Source organism: Salmo salar, chromosome 01 (genome assembly GCF_965601325.2).
Source record: "Salmo salar chromosome 01, fSalSal1, whole genome shotgun sequence".
NCBI lineage: Eukaryota > Metazoa > Chordata > Actinopteri > Salmoniformes > Salmonidae > Salmo > Salmo salar.
In genome coordinates this window covers 168,255,449-168,280,427 of record NC_138291.1, presented here as the reverse complement: position 1 = coordinate 168,280,427, position 24,979 = coordinate 168,255,449, and the positions used below count along the sequence as shown (strand labels likewise).

General features: G+C 42.5%; 3 protein-coding genes across 13 annotated transcripts; 1 reads left to right on the top strand and 2 right to left on the bottom strand.

The window, feature by feature from the left end:
• The first annotated feature begins 63 nt into the window (after positions 1 to 63).
• On the top strand, positions 64 to 7,529 carry st6galnac6 (ST6 (alpha-N-acetyl-neuraminyl-2,3-beta-galactosyl-1,3)-N-acetylgalactosaminide alpha-2,6-sialyltransferase 6). Of its 4 annotated transcripts, NM_001140238.1 has the most exon segments (7): positions 113 to 138; positions 140 to 146; positions 3,070 to 3,149; positions 3,574 to 3,780; positions 4,823 to 5,241; positions 5,460 to 5,567; positions 5,931 to 7,529. In NM_001140238.1, coding segments are annotated over 7 exon segments (1,023 nt in total). In that variant the 5' UTR covers positions 113 to 123; the 3' UTR covers positions 6,118 to 7,529.
• Positions 7,474 to 11,887, bottom strand: spout1 (SPOUT domain containing methyltransferase 1). Its single transcript, NM_001165286.2, has 12 exons — positions 11,833 to 11,887; positions 11,620 to 11,659; positions 10,991 to 11,113; positions 10,715 to 10,874; positions 10,519 to 10,608; positions 10,373 to 10,422; positions 10,109 to 10,239; positions 9,887 to 9,959; positions 9,650 to 9,748; positions 9,444 to 9,546; positions 8,845 to 8,992; positions 7,474 to 7,973 (listed from the first exon to the last, which is right to left on the bottom strand). Exons 1-12 carry the CDS (start codon positions 11,878 to 11,880, stop codon positions 7,896 to 7,898), a joined length of 1,143 nt encoding a protein of 380 aa, NP_001158758.1. The 5' UTR covers positions 11,881 to 11,887; the 3' UTR covers positions 7,474 to 7,895.
• Positions 11,888 to 14,964: 3,077 nt separating this feature from the next.
• On the bottom strand, positions 14,965 to 24,921 carry kyat1 (kynurenine aminotransferase 1). 8 transcript variants are annotated; one of them, XM_014141502.3, is made up of 13 exons: positions 24,764 to 24,921; positions 24,464 to 24,557; positions 23,739 to 23,797; positions 23,509 to 23,656; positions 19,727 to 19,876; positions 19,534 to 19,620; positions 18,264 to 18,389; positions 17,952 to 18,072; positions 17,738 to 17,814; positions 17,521 to 17,610; positions 17,062 to 17,248; positions 16,750 to 16,826; positions 14,965 to 16,640 (listed from the first exon to the last, which is right to left on the bottom strand). In XM_014141502.3, exons 2-13 carry the CDS (start codon positions 24,533 to 24,535, stop codon positions 16,494 to 16,496), a joined length of 1,341 nt encoding a protein of 446 aa, XP_013996977.3. In that variant the 5' UTR covers positions 24,536 to 24,557; positions 24,764 to 24,921; the 3' UTR covers positions 14,965 to 16,493. The 8 variants fall into 8 exon arrangements, with proteins under 8 accessions (XP_013996977.3, XP_045548975.2, XP_013996971.3 ...); XM_045693019.2 differs by having other exon boundaries at positions 23,623 to 23,656; XM_014141496.3 differs by having other exon boundaries at positions 24,464 to 24,553; positions 24,764 to 24,918.
• Positions 24,922 to 24,979: the final 58 nt, after the last annotated feature.

Genomic DNA, 24,979 nt, shown 5'->3' with positions numbered 1-24,979 from the left:
CCTAATAATAATTTTCACTGCGGCGCTGAAATTTGGATGACGCAAGCGAGTCCCCTCCTACGATGGTTTAGGAGGATGGGGGACGCGCCGACAGCTCAAACGTCAACGATGCACAGATCTCATATGGATAAAAAAAAAACGAATTGGTAAGCAAACCTCGTATTCATTTCATTTAGTCATTATTCTACAGAAATTGTTGAATTACAGCCATTTCCCGCTATTATGCCTTATTTATGGTGTCAACACGACTCATGTCCGATAGCCTACGTTAGCAGTGAGACAACGGGTTTAGGTCTGCGCCAGAATATTGTCATGTCCCCCAATAGCTTATTCTATAGAATTGTTATATTTAGGTTTTGATAGGCTTATAATTACAGTTGTGTCAGTGCGCTCAAATTAAATATGTGCAATAGATATTCCTTTTTATTTAAACCGGAGGTGTTGATTTTCATGAACTACTGTCAAACGGATAGGGCCAAGATGTATGACATCAGTTGAATGAAAATAGGCAAACTATTAGAATGTTTGCAACCATAGTTCCACTTTAAATAAAAGTTTGGCATCCTAGCTAAGCGAACAACATCATTTAGCTTGCTTCATCAGTGATTAACCGAGGTAAAAAAAAGTTTCAGGTTGGATATTCAACGGATATTCGCGCTTTCAAACCACTTGAAAGCTATTGTCATGATGTTGGAAAAATTGCGCACAACATTGCACAGGTCTTATTTTCAAGTTTTGGCCATTAATTCGCTTTGCAAAGCTAATAAACATGTGGAAATGTGACCAGAATTTTGTATTCCTAGTTGAATTAGTTAGGGAGCGTAAACAAAGTAAAACCTTTTTTTTTTTTACATTTAAACGTCAATAGCTCCTTGGTCATGTGACCTACTGACTTCAAACAAGGTTCAGAATGTACACTCAGTGGGCTTACACATTGCACACCCTTTAGTTTGTCCATTTTTTATCTCACACGTTTTTACATTCATTTTAGAGCCAATCCTTATCCTGAAGTTACGGATCTTTTTTGCCAACTTCCCTTACCTACATTGTTATAACATGCCAGAGGCTGTTCACCTTGGAGACCTGCTGCGGATATGGGTACGGCCCGGCGTGAGATTTACACCCTCTCCCCCGGTTTTTCAAGGGCCCGGGAGAGCTCACCAGACGCCGCCGAAACCGCGATGCTTTCCAGGGCTTGGGGCCCTCTCTTGGGGTGAAACCATTTCAGGGTGCCCTGCCCTTCACAAAGATAAGAGAACTCTCCCCGGGGCACCCGCCAGCTTCTCCGGGATCGGTCGCATTACCGGACTGGATGCCTCGCGGCGCCCGTCTCCGCCAGTACATGGACATTCTGAAAGTAGTTTGAGGTCAGTAGGTCACATTACCAAGGAGCTATTGAAATTATAAAGTTCAGAAAATTAATGTAAGGATCTATTGAAATTAGAAACATTGAAAATTAATGTAAAATTGAGTGAGATGAAAATGGACAAACTAAAGGTTGTGGAATGTGTAGGCCCACTGAGTATACATTCTGAACCTTGTTTGAGGTCAGTAGGTCACATGACCAAGGAGCTATTGAAATTCTAAGGTTTGGAAAATTAATGTAAAATCATGTGAGATGAAAATGGACAAACTAAAGGGTGTGCAATATACAAGGGTAGTCAGTGGACATTCTGAACCTTGTTTGAGGTCAGTAGGGCACATGACAAAGGAGCTATCGAAATTAGAAACACTGAAAAACATTGAAAATTCATGTAAAACTGTGTGAGATGAAAATGGACAAACTAAAGGGTGTGCAATGTGTAGGCCAACTGAGTGTACATTCTGGACATTGTTTGAAGTCAGTCACATGACCAAGGAGCTATTGAAATTAAAACATGTAAATAAATAATTTAAAATAGTGCGAGATGTAAATCTACAAAAAATAAAGTGTGTGCAATGTGTATCTATGCCATCAGGTTAGCTAGAACCAGTTTTGAACGTTTTAGGAGTAATGGTTAAAGAGCTATTGAAATTTGAAAACTATTATTTGTCACTATATTGACGGTCCCTAACTGCTGTTGGTGGATGTAAGGAAGACTACAGGCGAATATCCAACCTGAATCTGTATTTTCCTCGGTCAGAGATTAGGTTTTGAGAAATAACTTGATATCGGTAACTCATCATCCTCCTGGTAAAGTTGTCAGTCATCATATAGATGGCAAGCAAATCAAACAATATTTGGATATACTCATCTAGTTTCACCCCAAAAGTTCGCTTGTTAACTAGCTAGCTAGCCAGCCATATTGACCTGATCTGTTTTTAGCTAACCAATGTGGCATGGTCCATCAATAAATATAGCCTATATCGGTATATCATGTCTGTCAGCAGCAATCACAATCTAACACTCTTAAAAACCGTTGAAAAAGGGAATATGTTAGCGATCTTCGCTTGGTAGGCCTACAATGGTTGGGGGAAAAAGTACATTAGGTCTACCTACCACACTAGCTACATGTTTAGCCAACTACAACGTTTCTACCTGCGGTAGCTTGCAAAGTAAACATCAGCTAACCGTCCCATGGCAAATGCTTCCTTCTGCTGCTTGACAGGCAGAGCCCAAAAAATATTTAAAATAAACCTAAACCATGCATACTTGTCAGGTATAGTTCACTTTTATTTTATATCAATCAAATATCAAAATAATGGTGGTCAATATTGAGAGAGATCGTGAAGCTACCCTCACGTATCTGAAATTACATAATCAATTGATGTTTACTAATCATGAAAAGTATGCAGTAACTTGCTGTATAACTCTGGTAGAGCTAAATGTGCGCATTTGTTTTGCATGGAATAATTGGAAACGTGTAGGTCTGACAATGCTCTTCAAGAGGGGATGATATTACAACCAAATAGTTAACATTTATTTAACAACGGCAAGCAGTTGTCAATGGTTTTAGCGGAGCAGGCAAATCGAACGAAAAACAACTTATTGTGACGTTTTGTTAAACTACCTATTGACTATAAGTATACAAGATAGCAGCCTGAAAGATTTGAGCGTGTATTCACTATGGAACATCTGCCTCTTGACAGGGGTGGTGACCAGAAAAGCACAGAACATGCAATGTAGCTCAGCCTCACTTGGAAGCATGGGGCTGAGGCTTGTTGAAAAGGTAAAATCATTCTGAGCATTGATATACTCTCACTTAAAATGTTTACTTTTTTTGGTCAAATTAGCCATCAAATATCATTACTGATGCATTGTGCATAATAGGCCTATCTGTATGTTTTGTAAAAGCATTTGGTCACATTATGTGGAAAGATGGTAAATAAACCTGAACTTGAAACAAGCGAGTTCCTCTCAGAATGGCAACTGTTATTTGAACTGCCTTTTAGAGGTTGTTTTTCATTATATAAGCCAGATAGACAACAAAGCACTAACATTGATCTCGGCAACCAGAACCAAATACAGTGTTCATGCTGGTCAGCTACTCAATACATGTATGTAACAGTCTGTCACAAGAGACTAACATTGACAGACAACACACCACGAACATTGATGTATATTATATCACTGGTTCCCCCTATCTTTGGCAGCAAGGGCCTCAGAGCCAGAAGATGGTGATCTTCGGAGCCATCTTCCTCCTGATGACCCTCCTCATCCTCTTTAGCTCCAACAGCGGCAACGACATCAGTCCCTTCTACAGTCCCTTCCGGGTGTCCTCGCCTCATCACCCCATCAAGGTCACTGACCTCAAGAAATGGGCAGGGAAGGAGGGCTATGTGGCTGTCTATGGAAACAAGGTAATTTACACGCAGGGTTTGAATTACAGAGAAAATCTATGGAACCTCTATTTAATGCAGGAGACGTGGTCAAGAAGGCTACATCTTGTATAAAAGCAGAACATTAAAGTCATGGGTTAATTTGAACCCTGTTCTTCTCACACTTGCGAGGTTAAGTTGAAGTGGTGCCAAAAATGCTTAGCACTGGCTAAATGTAGTGGGTGGATTATAGTCTCCACCACATGATCCATAGAAACAATAATGCATAGCCCAAAAACAGACACAAATGCATTTTAGGAACAACTCAAGTCCAAATTGAGTAAAAAAACTGTTGCACAGTTCATACAGCTGTGTTCATATAGCTGTTTTCTGTATGACTGTGGTGAGCTTTAGTTTTGGACTACTATTTAACTTCCACTGAAGTTTCAGAGAGAAAGAGAACACAGGGAGACGAACACCTACCTTGAGGTGACAGCATCCCCTCCCCAATATGCCCCCATAGACACAACTATGACAAAACAACCAACAAAAGCGGGTCACAACTCCTGCAGCTCTGTCGCAAGCTGGGTCAGTGGCAGGCTTCGAGGGGACTCCTGTGGTGCACCTACAGTTGAAGTCGGAAGTTTACATACACTTAGATTGGAGTCATTAAAACTCGTTTTTCAACCACTCCACACATTTCTTGTTAACAAACTATAGTTTTGGCAAGTCGGTTAGGACATCTACTTTGTCCATTTTTTTCCAACAAATGTTTACAGACAGATTATTTCACTTATAATTCACTGTAACACAATTCCAGTGGGTCAGAAGTTTACATACACTAAGTTGACTGTGCCGTTAAACAGCTTGGAAAATTCCAGAAAATGATGTCATGGCTTTAGAAGCTTCTGATAGGCTAATTGAAATCATTTGAGTCAATTGGAGGTGTACCTGTGGATGTATTTCAATGCTTGAGTACAAAGCCAAAACAAAAAAACATGTCACTGTCCCAATACTTTGAGCTCACTGTATGTTATATACTGTATATATTTTCTCAGTTGTTGTTTCTGCATTCCCTCTCCAGAGTCTGACCCTGCACTGCCACCACTGTGCCCTGGTGACCAGCTCCAGCCACGTGCTGGACAGCGGGGCCGGACCGGACATCGACCGCGCCCAGTGTGTGATCCGCATGAATGACGCCCCCCTGTCGGGGTTCGAACGTGACGTGGGGAGCCGGACCACCCTCAGGGTGGTGGCTCACTCGAGCGTGTTCAGGGTGGTTCGACGGCCAGCTGAGTTTCTCAATCTAACAGACCACCAGGCAAATTCTGCAGTCATATTCTGGGGACCACCCACCAAGATTGGTAGAGAGGCTAAAGGAACACTGTACCGTCTGATCCAGAGAGTCAGCATGACCTACAGTAACCTATCCAGCTTTACCATCACGCCTAGCAAGATGCACAAGTTTGATACACTGTTTCAGAAGGAGACCGGGCGAGACAGGTGGGTAGAATGAAGGAAAGCTGTTATGGTGAAAGAACAATGGGGATAATGCAAAAATCTGTACAAATTCAATATATAATTACCAATCTATTTTGGCACTATCAATCGATAATGATGAGCACAATGTGGGGATTTTCCTGGCATCTAATGATAGACATTTCTATCAACCGCTAAATGCTATTTTTGTTAACGTTTTATTCTACGGTTTCCTTTCACAGAGCAAAGTCTCAGTCCTGGTTGAGCACCGGCTGGTTCACAATGGTGATTGCGATAGAGAAGTGTGACAATATTAAAGTGTACGGGATGGTTCCGCCCAGTCACTGTGGGTGAGTATGAACTAATGAATAATGTTACACATAAGAGGATGAGTCAATGATAGTGATCTATCAAGCACTTAAATCTACCTGGCTATTACATTGTGTAATCATAAATTAGTAGTGAGCAATTAGTTAATCATCTATACTGATTATTATGGAACCATTGTGTCCAACTGACAGGATTGCTTTCCTATAAACAGAACATTGTATATTATGGTTGTCTTTGAAAGAAGCCGGGCGAAGACCTTTGGGTCGGAATGTTGCACTTTAAAACAGCAGGGGGAGAATTTGTCTATGAAGGAGCCGTAGAGTTATTGCTACCCAACGTTTTCTGGTTGTCAATGTAATCATTTGTAATGCCTCTTCTTCCAGAAAAAAGCCCCAGCCCAAGAAGATGCCCTACCACTACTATAAACCCAGAGGCACAGATGAGTGTGTGACCTACCTGCAAAATGAGAGGGGTCGGAAGGGCCCCCACCATCGCTTCATCACAGAGAAACAGGTGTTTGCACGCTGGGCCAAGCAGTATAACATCACCTTCACTCACCCCACATGGTGAGATGACTGGTTCCTTCAACAAAGTTAGCCCAAGGTATGAGAGGTGATGCACACATCTGGACCAGGGTCCTGGACAGTGCACGAATACCCTTTTCACACTACCGGACCGAGCTGAGCCTAGCTGTATCGGCCTGGTTGGCCATCCACCATACAGTAGTTGCTGGAACTGTGATGTAAAGGACAACGTGAAAAGAAAATAAAGCCAGCACGTGTATGGTTCAGGTCGGCCCTATTATGTCAATCGGACAATATTAAGTTGAATATACTTTATTATTCTTATAGAACTACACGTTTCTGTGTCCCCTTCTCCAAATGACAGCCATTTCTGTAGCTCTGTGATGAACCCGAGCTTGGTTTGTAATTATTAATACATTCTGAATTATTTTTGTTTATTTTTTTGACAGTGCAAAATCAACATTTTATGGGATTTTGTAAATAAGGTATTTCCTGTGTTTGGCAAGGAAGTTTGAAGAGGGCAACTGCCAAAATATTTATTGTAAATAAACAAATTAATTGATATTTAAAGATATTTTTACATGTTTATAATGCTTTTGTTAAATGTCCTCAAAAGCACTCGCATAACAATTGAGGGAAGATTGCTTTAAAACTTCTTGAATAATACAATCTGCAGTAGTTACATCCATTTTTAAACTTGAAGAATATAACTTAAATGGCTCATGAGCTTAGTTCAACTTTCTTACCCCATCAGAACTGAAAATATAAACTGGTTTTACTCCAATGTTGGTAAACAACCTAAACGTAAACAAACACTGTATACCCTCAAAGCACAAACTATCATTTTTATATTGTGTTCAGTCCTTGCATCCATAGCTCTATGAATGAGTGGTTACATTTCTCCATCCCTTAGCGAAACAGTGGAGGGGAGAACACTTGTTTCAACGCTTTAAAGGAATTCATTTGAGACCTTTATATGCTTACAGACAGTATGGCTAAAGTTAAGTGACATATTTGTAGCATTACCGTATCCAATCAAACCTTTTATGGCTCAGTGTTAATATACCAACATCAGAACACAAGCTTACATTTATAGCGCTGTAGGTTGGCTCGTGCCAAGCCAATGGATTCACACCATGCCTGTTGAATGTAGGGGTGTGTGAGCTTCTGTAAGGCATTCACACAAATGTGCTCTATTAGATAGCTAGTAGTTTTATCCTGTCTAACCACGACACGGACAAACGTTGCCTCGTCGTCATGTTTGACCCTTTACCTCTGACTTCCTGAGGCAGCTGTTTGAGTTTGAATAATTAAAAATAATGTATTGCGGTATTCATTAGCATTACTGAACAGAATGTATTGCATTATTTATTGTTAGCATTGTGTTCAGCAACTTATTCTTCATGTATGTTCTGTAATGCGTCTTGAGAACAAATTACATAAACTGATGCATATAAATGACTTAATTCACCTGGAATCCTATACAGAGGGGATAGTAGAAACAAAGCAAAGCTAGCATTAGCATTAACTAGCAAAAAGCTACCAAAGAGAGAGGATGTAGATAAGGAAACACCAAGAATGAGGTCTCATGGCTAAGACACTGGGTTCTTCTTCACTTATGCTGTGATCTCTTACCCTTGAATAAATAAAAAAACAGCACAGAATAATCCCAGCAATGTCCATTCATTCGATCCCAGAAGTATTTAAATATTAAACCATCGACTCCTGGGTCAGTTAGCTTCACCCAGTTCCCCAAAAAAGTGAATTATTTTTTAGATCCTTTAGACTTCCTCTCAGTGATGGTTTGTCAGTAGCCACTTCCTGTTATGAAACGTTCGACTTGTCTGGAAATGCGGCTGTGATTTTCTGCCTCAGGCTGGACATGGAGATCAGGATGGCCTCCTGTGGAAAACATGATCACAGCAACAGAATATAGACTGGTCAGATTGAACTCCCAGCCAATATGACAGATTAAGGGCCCCAAGTTTTTCCTTTACCAAGTAGGGCACCTGTCAAACTCATTAAACGGAGGGCCGAGTGTCTAGGGGTTTTCGCTGCACCCTTGTACTTGATTGATGAATTAAGGTCACTAATTAGTAAGGAACTCGGCTCACCTGATTGTCTAAGGCTTAAATTAAATGAAAAAACAAAAACCCTCTGTGGAATGGGTTTGACATCCCTGATGTAGGGAAACCATGTTCCATTGTCAGTGTCTTTCCTGGTCAGGGAATAACTGTGACCTACAGCAGACATGTGAACGACAGTCTGCTCCACACTCCCCTCTGCTCCACACTCCCCTCTGCTCCACACTCCCCTCTGCTCCACACTCCCCTCTGCTCCACACTCCCCTCTGCTCCACACTCCCCTCTGCTCCACACTCCCCTCTGCTCCACACTCCCCTCTGCTCCACACTCCCCTCTGCTCCACACTCCCCTCTGCTCCACACTCCCCTCTGCTCCACACTCCCCTCTGCTCCACACTCCCCTCTGCTCCACACTCCCCTCTGCTCCACACTCCCCTCTGCTCCACACTCCCCTCTGCTCCACACTCACCTCTGCTCCACACTCACCTCTGCTCCACACTCCCCTCTGCTCCACACTCCCCTCTGCTCCACACTCCCCTCTGCTCCACACTCCCCTCTGCTCCACACTCACCTCTGCTCCACACTCACCTCTGCTCCACACTCACCTCTGCTCCACACTCACCTCTGCTCCACACTCACCTCTGCTCCACACTCACCTCTGCTCCACACTCACCTCTGCTCCACACTCACCTCTGTGCGGATGGTCCTGCTGCCCTGGTTGGGGCAGGTGTTGAGGTACAGGTCAAACAGGACACCGGGGTCCGTCACCTCCAGGTTCTGATCAGCGTCCACACTGGCCTCCAAGCCCTGCAGACCACCAAACACAACCAACATGTGCCTGGAGAGTGAACACAGAACAAAGTTTTAGGCCATATATAATCTCGGCTAACCCAGAATTAAAGTCTTGCATTATTGGTCAGTTGCTCGATTAAGTTCTGGGTCCTTACATGTTAAGAGAAGGGATTAAGAGATGCTATAACAAGGAGCTCCACCCTCTGTCTTTGCAAGTTACGTACAAGTCTATGTCCCCTCCTCTTCTGAAATTCTAAAGATACTAACACCTGCGACATTGTGATATGTCCAAATAACCAGTGATGAAGAACCCAAACACCAGAACTTCTGCTCATTATCCCACGCATTCCCCACAGATTCTACGGTACCAGTTGTTGACGTAGATCTGTCCACGAGAGATTCAGTCATATACAACAAAGTTATGTAATATATGTAAACAGGTCATCCACCAGACCTTCTTGCATTTTGTAGTTCTTGCCCTCATACTCTGAACTTACTTGAATGGAGAAAGAGAAGTTGTGTCAACATCTACGCCTTTCTCAGATGTTCCAATGGTCAGATCATAGCCCTCTTTATGTGGACACTCAGTGAACACATTACCTGCAATCCAAATCAACACTTGGTAAAGTGAATGAAACTCTCAACCTCACGAAATTGAAAAGAATGGCTCCAGTTGTGGAAGATATGTAAATCATACACCTACTTAGACTTGAGGCCAGGCGAACACTGTAGCCCCAGTACAGACCTCCCTCTGTTCGCGGCTTGTGAGGCGCCACCACCACCCCTTTGTGTAGTCTACCATCTGTGTAAACACACAAAATACTGAGCAACTATGAGTGCAGCATCATATTTGCATGTGAATAACTGAAATGTACTTCTCAGAAGCTCCTATTCATGGAATCAAAGATCAGCCGAGTTGGATGTACAGATATGGACCTACCTTTATTCTGGATCTTGTTCATGTGGACAGTGACTCTGAGACCAGACTGTAGCTGCTTATCTATCTGCACCTCCTAAAAGTAGCAGAAAGACATCAGTCCTCTACTACATCCTGCTCCTGTTGGGTTTCAATATCAGCACACAGCTTTCTCGGTCCGTTGACCTATGGTTCTTCTTATGGCATATTACCGTACTTTATCATCATATCGAGACATCTACTCACCTTCCACATCCCACAGTTGACCAAGGAGCCTTTTCCTGGTTTGCTAGGCCGATCGAGGACCACTCCCTCCCGGTACTCACACTCATCATCCTTCCTCATGTGGTGAGGGCTGTCCAGAGGGTTGAGCAAGCCTGAGGGGAAAGGACCAACACATGGTTAGGGCTGTACTAGAACATTCATTAGAATGTTTACACCATGACATGTGATCATTAAATGGTTGGGAAAATCTGGAATGGAGGTGGAGTTATACAGCGACTCACTCACCGGCATACTGTAAATCTTTATGCATTGGGAAGAATGATTTGCGCAGGTACCTTGGAAAATAATACAAAAAGGAAGAGGATTCAAACCTTAGTCAAAGACAGCAACTGCGTTTGACTTAGTCTGTTATAAGTCAATGCAGTACTTACTGTGGGCATTCCAAGAACTGGAGGATTCTAGCCAGTTGAATGCAGGCTTGACCCTTCTTGCCGACACCATTGAATTCTCCCTCAACAGTCCTGTGAAATAAAACATTGTGGATCTGTCAAGACCTAATATCTAAAACAGCATCAAACTACTAAAGACATGAGCCTAAAATAAGATGCACAGAAACAGAGGTCTTACTTGACATCCTCATCTTGTTCGTCAAATACGATGATCTCGTCGACACAGAACACGACGCAGGCTCTGGCTATCTGTCCAGCCAGGTACGTGCGGAGTTCTGTAGACTGGGCATTGTCCAGGACAGAACCAGGCAAGGCCACGCTCACTGTGTACAACCGTCCTAGGGTTACAGATACTGGAGTCAAAATCATACATTATTTTTATTCTAATGCATTTTTTTAAGATAGAGGGATCATAGTGGAATAACCAGTGGGGTGAAAACCTAGTCAATATTACCTGATCGGCTTTCCCTCTGACTCTGCTGCAGTGCTGCCTCAGTCTTCTCCTCCACCTCTTGCTTCTGCTTGTCAAGTTGTTGAATCAGCTTGGATTCTTTGACTTGCTTCTTGATCTCTTTTCCTATTATTCAGAAAAAACATGAGCTGGATTCACAAATCAACAAGTAGTATTTAAGGAAGTCATGGTGGTTACCTTGTCAGTTGCACAACTGAAAACATTCAACCGAAATGTGTATTCCGCATTTAACCCAACCTCTGAATCTGAGAGGTGCGGGAGCTGCCTTAATCGACATTCACGTCATCGGCGCCCCAACGGCAGATTTTTCCACCTTGCCAGCTCGGGGATTCGAACCAGCGACCTTTCGGTTACCGTTAGGCTAAAATACTAAGTAGTGTAAACTTAGTATCTACATAGGCACATGGCAATAATTCCCATTTCATGTCATGAGAGTCTGCTTATAAACACGGTTGTGATTTCTGATTTAGTACAATATTGAACTCAATCCCAACTGTGGTCAGATAACACGTTGTCTGTAAAAGTGCACATGCCCCGATAATCATCAACCATAGCGATTAGTTTGGCAAGTTTTCCACAAGAAAAGAAAAAGTAGGATGAAGGTTACTTACGTTCCGCTTTCCATTTCTTCCAATCTACTCTCTCCTCGCCCTGTAAAACAATAACATATACACACCATGTTAGTTAGCATTATGCTAGCTGGCGAACCGATGTAAAATTATGGTTGTTTATCGTAAAAATCCCTAAAATGTCAAGATGTGTCTGACACGAATTGCCTCTTTTACACATCAGAAGACAACGTATGACGTCCCAATTTAAAATACCTGAGAAGAGGATAACTTAGGCTTTTTCGATGCAACGCAGTCCGTCATCTTTCCCTTCAACCAACACGTGAAAACAGAAACTGACACACTTCCGGTTCGCATAATACATTTTCAAAATAAAAGTAATCTTTTATTTTTTATTTTATTTCACCTTTATTTAACCAGGTAGGCAAGTTGAGAACAAGTTCTCATTTACAATTGCGACCTGGCCAAGATAAAGCAAAGCAGTTTGACACATACAACAACACAGAGTTACACATGGAGTAAAACAAACATACAGTCAATAATATAGAAGAAAAATAAGTCTATATACAAAGTGAGAAAATGAGGTGAGATAAGGGAGGTAAAGGCAAAAAAAGGCATGGTGGCGAAGTAAATAATATAGCAAGTAAAACACTGGAATGGTAGATTTGCAGTGGAAGAAAGTGTAGAGTAGAAATAGAAATAATGGGGTGCAAAGGAGCAAAATAAATAAATAAATACAGTAGAGGAAGAGGTAGTTGTTTGGGCTAAATTATAGATGGGCTATGTACAGGTGCAGTAATCTGTGAGCTGCTCTGACAGCTGGTGCGTAAAGCTAGTGAGGGAGATAAGTGTTTCCAGTTTTAGAGATTTTTGTAGTTTGTTCCAGTCATTGGCAGCAGAGAACTGGAAGGAGAGACTGCATCCAATTTATTGAGTAGGATATTGGAGGCTATTTTGTAAATGACATCGCCGAAGTCGAGGATCGGTAGGATGGTCAGTTTTACGAGGGTATGTTTGGCAGCATGAGTGAAAGATGCTTTGTTGCGAAATAGGAAGCCAATTCTAGATTTAACTTTGGATTGGAGATGTTTGATGTGAGTCTGGAAGGAGTTTACAGTCTAACCAGACACCTAGGTATTTGTAGTTGTCCACATATTCTAAGTCAGAACCGTCCAGAGTAGTGATGCTGGACGGGCGGGCAGGTGCAGGCAGCAATCGGTTGAAGAGCATGCATTTAGTTTTACTTGTATTTAAGAGCAGTTGGAGGCCACGGAAGGAGAGTTGTATGGCATTGAAGCTCGTCTGGAGGGTAGTTAACACAGTGTCCAAAGAAGGGCCAGAAGTATACAGAATGGTGTTGTCTGCGTAGAGGTGGATCAGAGACTCACCAGCAGCAAGAGCGACATCATTGATGTATACAGAGAAAAGAGTCGGCCCAAGAATTGAACCCTGTGGCACCCCCATAGAGACTGCCAGAGGCCCGGACAACAGGCCCTCCGATTTGACACACTGAACTCTATCAGAGAAGTCGTTGGTGAACCAGGCGAGGCAATCATTTGAGAAACCAAGGCTGTTGAGTCTGCCGATGAGGATGTGGTGATTGACAGAGTCGAAAGCCTTGGCCAGGTCAATGAATACGGCTGCACAGTATTGTTTCTTATCGATGGCTGTTAAGATATCGTTTAGGACCTTGAGCGTGGCTGAGGTGCACCCATGACCAGCTCTGAAACCAGATTGCATAGTGGAGAAGGTGCGGTGGGATTCGAAATGGTTGGCAATCTGTTTGTTGACTTGGCTTTCGAAGACTTTAGAGAGGCAGGGTAGGATAGATATAGGTCTGTAGCAGTTTGGGTCAAGAGTGTCCCCCCCTTTGAAGAGGGGGATGACCGCAGCTGCTTTCCAATCTTTGGGAATCTCAGACGACACAAAAGAGAGGTTGAACAGGCTAGTGATAGGGTTTGCAACAATTTCGGCAGATAATTTTAGAAAGAAAGGGTCCAGATTGTCTAACCCGGCTGATTTGTAGGGGTCCAGATTTTGCAGCTCTTTCAGAACATCAGCTGACTGGATTTGGGAGAAGGAGAAATGGGGAAGGCTTGGGCGAGTTGCTGTGGGGGGTGCAGTGCTGTTGACCGGGGTAGGGGTAGCCAGGTGGAAAGCATGGCCAGCCGTAGAAAAATGCTTATTGAAATTCTCAATTATAGTGGATTTATCGGTGGTGACAGAGTTTCCTATCCTCAGTGCAGTGGGCAGCTGGGAGGAGGTGCTCTTATTCTCCAAGGACTTTAGTGTCCCAGAACTTTTTTGAGTTTGTGTTACAGGAAGCAAATTTCTGCTTGAAAAAGCTAGCCTTGGCTTTTGTAACTGCCTGTGTATATTGGTTTCTAACTTCCCTGAAAAGTTGCATATCACGGGGGCTGTTCGATGCTAATGCAGAACGCCACAGGATGTTTTTGTGTTGGTTAAGGGCAGTCAGGTCTGGAGAGAACCAAGGGCTATATCTGTTCCTGGTTCTACATTTCTTGAATGGGGCTTGCTTATTTAAGATGGTGAGAAAGGCATTTAAAAAAAATAACCTGTTAAAGGAATTTTATATCTTGATGATAATAATCAATAATCAATTCACCTTGACTAATGCCGAAGGTTTGTAAGACAATGGGTTAAATAATTAGGCAAGGACTCAGCTTTCTGCAAAAGGTTTCTGTAGTTTTATTCAGAGAACGTTCTGAGGTCAGGATAACAAAACAGTCATTATATAGTTCTTGCTTACTTACGCACATGCATTTACACACAAACTGTTGGTGACCTGCGTCCCCCATTCCCACACTTTATCACTACCTAGCTCAGCCTGTTCCTTTCCCTAAAGGTTAGGAACCCTTTGAAGCCTTACTCCCTTTACCATCTGTCCAATGCTCTATATACTAATTGCATACACACATTTCTTTCCCTCCAGTGGTTCCTGGACTTTCTGGAACCAATCAGAACAATCGATCACTACATTGATCATTACATTGATTATTCATTAACCATGCTGTATGACTAATAATTCATCATGGTTTATTGATTCATTTACCTCTATATAGATATCTCTTTCAATATCCTTCCAGGATACCCGGGCCAGGTCGATTAGAAAGGCCTGCTCGCTGAACTGTTTCAGAGAGCGTTTGACAGTGATGAGTGGAGGTCGTTTGACCGCTGACCCATTACAGATGCAGGCAATGATCGCTGAGATCTTGGTTAAAAACAGCAGAGGTGTATTTAGAGGGCAAGTTGGTTAGGACAATATCTAATCTACCAGCCTTTATCTAACATGATTTCTCTAAACATGTCATTTACACAAACCTGGTAAAAGTAGATGATTTCATATAAAGCAGGACTCATTCAAAGTTAGCCGCTTCAAAGTTCTTTATTTTTACAAGAAAAATCAGCATACAGCATTATGCAAATAAGCACACTTTGGGACAATTTCTCTTTGAGGAGTAGACCACCAGTTGATAATACAAAAATCACTAAAAGATTTAAGGACATTGTTGGGTTCTCAGAATATGAAATATACTTATTCATATTACTGAGAGAGTACTGATGTTTAGAGGGTCTACACCAGAAGTTAATGGTTATAGGAGGAAAGTATATAGTGTGTGCAACTAAGCTTGAAATGTGTTGAGTGCAGGGAAGCGATTACATGTGGCAGGCATTGATAAGGGGAGAGAGTCATGAATTAGTGAGGGGGGGGGGGGGGGGTTGAGGTCATGGCCCATATCACTAGTGTCCTGCCTAACAGTAAAGAACGATGTTTGTACAGATGGGTAGGAGGAGACTCAGCTTATGAGGAACGGTTAAATATCAGTGTGTGTGAAAATGTTTTTTGGGGCAGAATAAACTTGGTTAAGGTTTCATAAGTGTACGTAGTTTTTTACTCTGAGAATTAGAACCTTACAGCATCAAATACAGTGATGTCTACCAAAGACAGCAAATTCAAGGCGCAGCTTCCCTTGGTCTCATTTTTAAATGTGCATTAATGTCATTCAGAGCAGTTAAACAAAAATATTCAAAATCAACAGTAATGTGAACATTATAGTGCACTCTGGATGGTGATCACATCCATGCAGGATGGATTTGATTACTGTAAGTGGTTGATTACTACCGTATCAGGACAGATTAAAAAAAAATACAAGTACAACAGCCAACTAGAACTGGGAGTGTGACTGACTACGCTGACATATGCCTTCACAACATTGTAGATATACACAGTGTCCAAAACATTAAGGAGCATGTGATCTTTCCATGACAGACTGACCAGATGAATCCAGGTGAAAGCTATGGCCATCCACTTCAAAATCAGTGTAGATGAAGTGGAGGAGACAAGGCTTAAAAATCCTTCTTTAACCTGAGACATGGATGGTGTATGTGTGCCATTCAGAGGGTTAATGGGCAAGACAAAATATTTAAGTGCCTCTGAATGGGATATGGAAGTAGGTGCCAGGCGAACCGGTTTGTGTCAAGAACTGTGACGCTCCTAGGTTTTTCATGCTCAACCGTTTCCCGTATGTATCAAGAATGGTCCACCACCTGACGGCCATCCAGCCTAATTGACAAATGTGGGAAGCATTGGAGTCAACATGGGCCAGCATCCCTGTGGAATGCTTTGGCTAAGAGTCCATGCCACAACAAATTGAGGCTGTTCTGAGGGCAAAAAAGGTGTGCGACTCAATATTAGGAAGATGCTCAGTCCACTCAGTGTACGTTGGCAAAGGAAAACATCCCTTATAACTTGCTCCTATGGAGGCCTATTCCTACAGTACTACATAGTGTAAACAAGTCCAGAGGTGTTGAATATGGCTTGGTTCAACTGAGCAGACCTAAGTTGAGCTAGGGTGGATAAAGGCAAAACAGGAAGGGTTGTCTGTGTGCTTTCTTCATTTTCTGTCACTCCACTTTCTGAGGATATCCTCGGCAGCGTTCAATGTCGAGTCCTCCTTGACGAAACAGAAGCGAATGTAGTTTTGGAAGTCCTTGCGGTGCTCAGGGCTGTAGAAAGCAGAGACAGGGATAGTGGCCAAACCCTGCATTATGAAGAACATATAGAAGGTCAGGATTACATTATGCATCATCCATACCATGTCAACGTTTCTTCAATATTTAGTTCAACCTAAATCTCTCCCCTCTTATTACCTTCTCTTTAATGAGCCACTTGACAAATCTGTAGTCATGAGGTTCACCCTGAGTGCTTGGATCATTCAAGTCAACCTCTTTGGAAAAAAACACAACATCCAGACAAAAACAGTTATGAAATATTAAGCGACATTGAACCATTACTTCATATGCCCATATTAACCAAGTCAAATTTGATGAAGCTGAAACATTGTTACACTCACACAAGCGGATCCATGAAAAACACACATTGCAACACTCTCAAACAGATAAATGACATTGTAACACAACCAGATAAAAGCAAACACACTGTACTGGTACATTAATACTCACGGAGGGAGGAGATGTCTGCTATCATGAAGTAGCCTCCCTCGGGCAGAATGGGCTGCAGGCCAACACTCTCCAGACAGGTGGCCAGCTTCTTCCTCTTGTGATTCAGCATCTCAGGCAGCTGCAGGAAGTAACTCTCTGGCGTCCCAAAGAGCTCGTACTCTCTCCGGAAACCTTGGGCCACCGCCTCCTGAGAGGGTGCAAGAGTGTGAACGACCCACCCAAAGCATGAGCTGGAGGATGTCTTACCTTTGAAAGTTAATGATTCAATTTCAGATAAGATGCAGAGTGAATTTAAAGACAACCTCAGTCAATTTAAAAGTTGTGGGCAAGACATACAGTATGCTCACCTTCCTCATGCAATAGGCAAGTAAGTTAAAGTAAATAAGTCAAGAAGTTAGCGTAAGGGTGAGGTCATATGTCTTTATACACCAACAGTAGTGGTTTAGAAATCAGTCAAACCTGAGCGGCAGTGGCACAGTGGTACACAGAGTTCTGATGGACGGTCTTCAGGTGCTTTACAATGGGCCCTGCTCCAATAGCCCAGCCAACCTCAAACAAGCATCATTGCAATACACACAATATTGATCAGATGTCTTAGTCAATTCAATACACACCATATAGATTGCATATGGCACTGTGCCTCAACTTGATCATAGTATTTCAGTGGGTTACCTACCTTCCACCCTGTAGCACTGAAGCTCTTTCCTCCGCTTCCTATCGTGACAGTCCGCTCCCACATCCCAGGAAGACTGGCTTGAATGAAAACAGTCAAAATAAGATTTAGCTGCATCAGGGCATTATTACCATACTGATATAACCGTTGACCATGGCTATTACATCATGCTATAGAAACTGTGCTGCTTGTCTCTATTGAATCCACTGTCTCTCACCTATCTTCACGTGCTTGGCACCGTCATAAGTCAGCCACTCGTACACCTCGTCACTGATACACACCACATCGTGCTTTATACACAGGTCTGCAATCACTTGGAGCTCCTCCCTCTTATACACCTATGTGACAAAGATGAGATGTGGTAGGTGAGAAAAGTCAGTGAATAAGGTGTTTCTAATTCAATTGCACGTGGTTTACTGTGTTTTTGCACAGATCGTTTGCACTACAAGAATGTCACCCGTAATATGAAATGGATATATAGTGCAAGGATAACATTGAAACAAGTCTCACCATACAGTGGGGGTCTCACCTTGCCTAATGGATTGTTGGGAGTGTTGATGACGATGGCTTTGGTGCGTGGGTTGAATTTACTGGCCAACTCCTCAGAAGATAGGACCCAGTCTGCACTAGTCAGGGCCTTGCCCCCCTCCACTCTCTAGAACAACAACCTCAGCTTTATGTTTTCTGGACTTTTCTCCAAATCAGTGACTACAGTTACATGCACACAATAATAAAATTACCTTGACTAATCTGTATCCCCGCACATCGACTAGGTACCGGTACCCCCTGTATATAGCCTAGTTATTATTTTATTATATTCCTTTAAAATTACATGTTTTACTTTAGTTAAAATACTTACTAAATTAAGTCTTTCTTGAACTGCATTGTTGGTTAAGGGCTTGTAAGTAAGCATTTCACAGTAATGTCTACACCGTTTGTATTTGGCGCATGTGACATATTTTATTTGATACAATTATTGTGTATTGTTCAGATTAATATAAAAGTCTGATTAAAACATTTACATGCTTTGCAAGGAGAACGATTTCCCTAATAATTATGTTTACATGGACCCCATCTGAAATCAGGTTACCTGATAGAACTTTGATAAATGCAGAATATCGGCAATCAAAATAAACGTTCTACCACAGCGACCATGTTATTTGAGAAGCATAGTTGATTATGAGTTTGGACATACAAAAGTATGGACACCCCTTCAAATTAGTGGGTTCGGCTATTTCAGCCACACCCGTTGCTGACAGGCGTATACATAAAAAAAAATGTATTTTTTTTTTTTTTTTTTTTATCGAGCACACAGCCATGCAATCTCCATAGACAAACACTGACAGTAGAATGGCCTTACTTTAAAGTTTGGTGGTGGAGGAATAATGGTCTGGGGCTGTTTTTCATGGTTCAGGCTAGGCCCCTTTGTTCCAGTGTATAAAGTTTGTATGTGAAAGGCTCGCTCGGCTGGTGCTACCACATGCGCAGATCAAATACACTGCTGGAATGCCGATTATGGTGTTTACATGTCTTAATAATTTGAAAGATTGCTCAGAAAACCAGGTGTTTTAATGGGCATATGCTTACTTCAATTTTGACAGTACGCCGATTAACATAAGCAGAGTCAGGTGTTTACAGGACTATTATATAATCTGCCTACTGCCATAATCAGTTTAATATTGAATTATTACTGTGCATGTAAACATTCTCAATGAGCTTTAGGCTAGCACTTACAGTCACACCATAGGAAAATGGGCCATGAAAGGCATGTAAAAACAATCTAAAAACACACTACTCACTGGCCTCAGTGGCACATAGACACCTTTTCCTCCTGCCATCTTCACCATTGGCTGATAGCAGTCGAAAAAAGGCTCAATAATGATGACCTAGAAGACAGAAGTGACTGATATGAGATGCACAGTAAAAACTGTGCATCTCAGTATTGAGTTGCACCCTTTGTCTAGGTGTTGTTGTTGACATAGTTACTGTTACCTCATCGTCTTCATCGACCAGGGCTTGAAAGGTGCAGAAGAGAGCCTGGTAGGCTCCGACAGTGACCAGGATGTCCTCAAAAGCGTCAATCTCATGTCCCACGACTCGACCAAAGAACTTAGCCAGGATTGACACAAGAGGGGGATGGCCCTAGGGAAGAACAAAATAAACCACACACACTTTAGAAGAATTAACACACACATTACCAAGCTTCTCATTTGTGGTGCTGGGAGTTACTGCCCCAAAGATCAACAATGTGTGTGACACACACACACACACACACACACACACACACACACACACACACACACACACACACGTTTGTGGTCACTTAGAAATTTCCTTGTTTTTGTCCATTAAAATAACACAAAATTGATCAGAAATAGTGTAGACAATGTTGTAAATGACTATTGTAGCTGGAAATGACAGATTGTTTTATGGAATATCTACATAGGCGTACAGAGGCCCATGATCAGTAACCATCACTCTTCTGTTCCAACAGCACGTTGTGTTAGCTAATTCTGGAGCATCAGCATTTGTGGGTTTGATTACAGGCTCAAAATGGACAGAAACAAATAACTTTCTTCTGACACTCGTCAGTCTATTCTTGTTATGAGAAATGAAGGCTATTCCAGCGTCAGTTTCTCAAACTACATACTAATGTACTTATCCTCTTGCTCAGTTGTGCACCGGGGCCTCCCGCTCTTTCTATTCTAGTTAGAGACAGTTCTGCTGTTCTGTGAAGGGAGTAGTACACAGCATTGTACGAGATCGTGGCAATTTCTCGCATGGAATAGCCTTAATTTATCAGAACAAGAATTGACTGACGAGTTTCAGAAGAAAGTTCTTTGTTTCTGGCCATTTTGAGCCTGTAATCGAACCCACAAATGCTGATGCTCCAGATACTCAACTAGTCTAAAGAAGGCCAGTTTTATTGCTTCTTTAATCAGGACAAGTTTTCAGCTGTGCTAATATAATTGCAAAAGGGTTTTCTAATGATCAATTAGCCATTTAAAATGATCAACTTGGATTAGGTCCCGTGTGGCTCAGTTGGTAGAGCATGGTGTTTGCAACGCCAGGGTTGTGGGTTCAATTCCCACGGAGGACCAGTACGGGGAAAATAAATGTATGAAATGTATGCATTCACTACTGTAAGTCACTCTGGATAAGAGCGTCTGCTAAATGACTAAAATGTAAATGATTTGCTAACACAACGTGCTGTTGGAACAGAAAAGTGATGGATGCTGATAATTGGCCTCTGTACGCCTATGTACATATTCCATAAAAAAAAAAAGCCATTTCAAGCTACAATAGTCATTTACAACATTGTCAACACTGTATTTCTGATCAATTCTATGTTATTTTAAATGAGAATATTTGTGCTTTTCTTTCAAAACAAGGATATAGCCCTTGGTTCACTCCAGACCTGACTGCCCTTCACCAGCACAAAAACTTCCTGTGGCGGACTGCAATAGCATCGAATAGTCCCTGCGATATGCAACTGTCAGGAAGGGAAGTCAGGAACCAATACACACAGTCAGTCAGGAAAGCAAATGCTAGTTTTTTCTAACAGAAATTTGCATCCTGTAGCTCTAACTGCAAAAAGTTTTGGGACACTGTAAAGTCCATGGAGAACAAGAGCACCTCCTCCCAGCTGCCAACTGCACTGAGGCTAGGTAACACGGTCACCACCGATAAATCCATGATAACTGAAAATTTCAATAAGCATATCTACGGCTGGCCATGCTTTCCTCCTGGCTACCCCAACCCCGGCCAACAGCTCCGCATCCCCCGCAGCTACTTTTCCGAGCCTCCCCTTCACCCAAATCCCGATAGCAGATGTTCTGAAAGAGCTGCAAAACCTGGACCCGTACAAATGAGCCGGGCTAGACAATCTGGAACTTCTTCCTAAAATTATCCGCCGCCATTGTTGCAACCCCTATTAGCAGTCTGTTCAACCATTCTTTCGTATCGTCCGAGATCCCTAAAGATAGGAAAGTTGCCGCGGTCATCCCCCTCTTCTAAGGGGGTGACACTCGACCCAAACTGTTACAGACCTATATCCATCCTGCCCTGCCTTTCTAAAGTCTTCGAAAGCAAAGTTAATAAACAGATCACTGACCATTTCGAATCCCACTGTACCTTCTCCGCTGTGCAGTCCGGTTTCCGAGCTGGTCACGGGTGCACCTCAGACACGCTCAAGGTCCTAAACAATATCATAACCGCCATCGATAAAAAAACAGTACTGTGCAGCCGTCGTCATCGACCTGGCCAAGGCTTTCGACTCTGTCAATCACCGTATTCTTATCGGCAGACTCAACAGCCTTGGTTTCTCAAATGACTGCCTCGCCTGGTTCACCAACTACTTCTCTGATAGAGTTCAGTGTGTCAAATCTGAGGGCCTGTTGTCCGGACCTCTGGCAGTCTCTATGGGGGTGCCACAGGGTTCAATTCTCGGGCCGACTCTTTTCTCTGTATATATCAATGATGTCGCTCTTGCTGCGGGCGATTCCCTGATCCACCTCTACGCAGACGACACCATTCTGTATACATCTGGCCCTTCTTTGGACACTGTGTTAACTAACCCCCAAACGAGCTTCAATGCCATACAACACTCCTTCCGTGGCCTCCAACTGCTCTTAAACGCTAGTAAAACCAAATGCATGCTTTTCAACCGATCGCTGCCCGCCCGCCCGACTAGCATCACTACTCTGGACGGTTCTGACCTAGAACACGTGGACAACTACACATACCTAGGTGTCTGGCTAGACTAAACTCTCCTTCCAGACTCATATGAAACATCTCCAATCCAAAATCAAATGTAGAATCAGCTTCCTATTTCGCAAGAAAGCCTCCTTCACTCACGCCGCCAAACTTACCCTAATAAAACGTACTATCCTACCGATCCTCGACTTTGGCGATGTCATCTACAAAATAGCTTCCAATACTCTACTCAGCAAATTGGATGTAGTCTATCACAGTGCCATCTGTTTTGTTACCAAAGCCCCTTGTACCACCCACCACTGCAACCTGAATGCTCTAGTCGGCTGGCCCTCCCTACATATTTGTCGCCAGACTCACTGGCTCCAGGTCATCTATAAGTCTATGCTAGGTAAAGCTCCGCCTTATCTCGGCTCAATGGTCACGATAACACCCACCCGTAGCACGCGTTCCAGCAGGTATATCTCACTGGTCATCCCAAAGCCAACACCTCCTTTGGCCGCCTTTCCGAATTGCAAAAATCACTGAAGCTGGAGACTTACATTTCCCTCACTAACTTTAAACATCAGCTATCTGAGCAGCTAACCGATCGCTGCAGCTGTACATAGTCCACCTGTAACCCCATATTGTTTTTATTTACTTTGCTGCTCTCTTCCACATCATTATCACTACTTACACACCATCATCTGCTCATCTATCACGCCAGTGTTAATCTGCTAAATTGTAATTACTTTGCTACTATGGCCCATTTATTGCCTTACCTCCTCATGCCATTTGCACACACTGTATATAGATTTTTCTATTGTGTTATTGACTGTACACTTGTTTATTCCATGTGTAACTCTGTTGTTTCTGTCGCACTGCTTTTCTTTGCTTTAACTTGACCAGGTCGCAGTTGTAAATGAGAACTTGTTCTCAACTAGCCTACCTGGTTAAATAAAGGTGAAATAAAAAATAAATTAAAGTGTCTTGAAAAAAGGTATTATACCAAAACAACCACAATAAATGTGCTGAGGTAATCAAGTGTGTGGCACACACAGACACTATTGTGTTTTTCTCACGAAAGCGTGTGTGTACTGATGCATTGAACATCCTCCGTTGACTGCTTTGCAGAAGGCCTCTTGGATGTAGCTTGGTGGGGAGAAGTCAGGAAAGCCCTGGCCTAGATTCACCACCTTGTAGTCAGCAGCCAGCTGCGTAAAATCAACCCTGTCAATACAGAACAATGGATAAACAACAATGTATGATATAAAATGTCGTACGCACATATGAGCTATTTCTGTAAAATTACCATATATTTTTGTCAATTCCCTCGATTCTGCGAGCATGTAGCTGGCGTGCCATGATTAACTGAAATGAAATAAATGTTCATTTACATTGTTAAACAGTCAATTGAAATATAAAGATGATTTCACGTCGCTCTTTAGAGCATACAACTCCTTATTATAAAATATTATTTAAAATCGCCACAAGCTGCCATTTCAATAGCCTGACCCTGGACACTTTGTTCAGTCACCTGAGGCATGGGGCTGGGGAAACCCCTCAAATTCATTGACATATCTATGGCTGCAATGATTGACAGTCTGACATGCCAACATTTTGAAGCTATATTGCTTGCTGCTTTCAAGACAACTGGGAACTTTGGAGGGGGAAAAAATGCTGACTGGGGAAAATCATTTGAATGGTCAGTCATCCAGCTCTGAATTCCATGTTGGGAACTCAGGCCTCTTTCCAGAGTGGTTCCCAACCCTTTTCATTTACTGTACCACCAACTGAATTTTGCTCTGCCCGGAGTACACCGTCATGTGCATTTTACCAGGTGGCCTATGTTCTCATCTCAAATAACCCCTGTGGATAGGAACCAAGTAACCCTGGTTGGGAACCACTGTTTTAGAGCGCCAATCTGAAGATCACTGACGCCATGATTTGACGTTTTTTCAGAGTTCCCTGTTGTCTTGAAAGCACAAAGAGAACATGTAAAAATGGTTACTTGTTCATATTGGTAGATTCCCATACCTTATGATCAAGTTCAAAAATGTTTCCTTTCCAACTATTCACAGCCACATTTGCCGCTACTCTTCTTAGCATGTCAGTGAGGAGTGCAGACTACCTTGAATCAGTTATCAACCATTAGTGTAATGAACCACCCACACAACTCAGGCTACGCATTCAATTAATGATTAGCCATAATAAAACTGGTTTACACAAAATCACTTTTGACAAGTTCAGTTTGACATTTTCAGCTGGAGGCTATGCGTTATCAATTTATCTTATAAAGGTTATCTAAATTCTAGTAAAACAAAAATATGACCTGACCTTGTAACTGAGTCAACGTTTGCAAATTCAAGCTAGACGTTGTGCTAGTGTGCCGACTGCACTCCTTCAACTGGGATTAAAAATAAATAACTCCTTCAGTTCGGGGAAGACGTCACGTTACTGCCCCCGAACCTTGACCCCCCCCCCCACCCGTTTTGATTGTAACTTCCGGTATAGGCGGGTCTTAATATATAAATTGTCGCTTGCGCCTGCCGT

What these genes read in the sequence shown, in the direction of transcription:
- st6galnac6 (XM_045708275.2), top strand. Translation starts at nt 3,096, where the DNA reads ATGCAATGTAGCTCAGCCTCACTTGGAAGCATGGGGCTGAGGCTTGTT. An exon ending in AAGGAGACCGGGCGAGACAG is followed by an intron (nt 5,242 to 5,459) that starts GTGGGTAGAATG and finishes TTCCTTTCACAG; the next exon opens with AGCAAAGTCTCAGTCCTGGT. An exon ending in GTTCCGCCCAGTCACTGTGG is followed by an intron (nt 5,568 to 5,930) that starts GTGAGTATGAAC and finishes CTCTTCTTCCAG; the next exon opens with AAAAAAGCCCCAGCCCAAGA.
- spout1 (NM_001165286.2), bottom strand. Translation starts at nt 11,880, where the DNA reads ATGACGGACTGCGTTGCATCGAAAAAGCCTAAGTTATCCTCTTCTCAG. An exon ending in GAAGAAATGGAAAGCGGAAC is followed by an intron (nt 11,114 to 11,619) that starts GTAAGTAACCTT and finishes TCTGAATAATAG; the next exon opens with GAAAAGAGATCAAGAAGCAA. An exon ending in TAAAGATTTACAGTATGCCG is followed by an intron (nt 10,240 to 10,372) that starts GTGAGTGAGTCG and finishes CTTTCCCCTCAG; the next exon opens with GCTTGCTCAACCCTCTGGAC.
- kyat1 (XM_014141502.3), bottom strand. Translation starts at nt 24,535, where the DNA reads ATGCTAAGAAGAGTAGCGGCAAATGTGGCTGTGAATAGTTGGAAAGGA. An exon ending in ATCAGTACACACACGCTTTC is followed by an intron (nt 19,877 to 23,508) that starts GTGAGAAAAACA and finishes GTTCTTCCCTAG; the next exon opens with GGCCATCCCCCTCTTGTGTC. An exon ending in ACTGTGCCACTGCCGCTCAG is followed by an intron (nt 17,249 to 17,520) that starts GTTTGACTGATT and finishes GCACCCTCTCAG; the next exon opens with GAGGCGGTGGCCCAAGGTTT.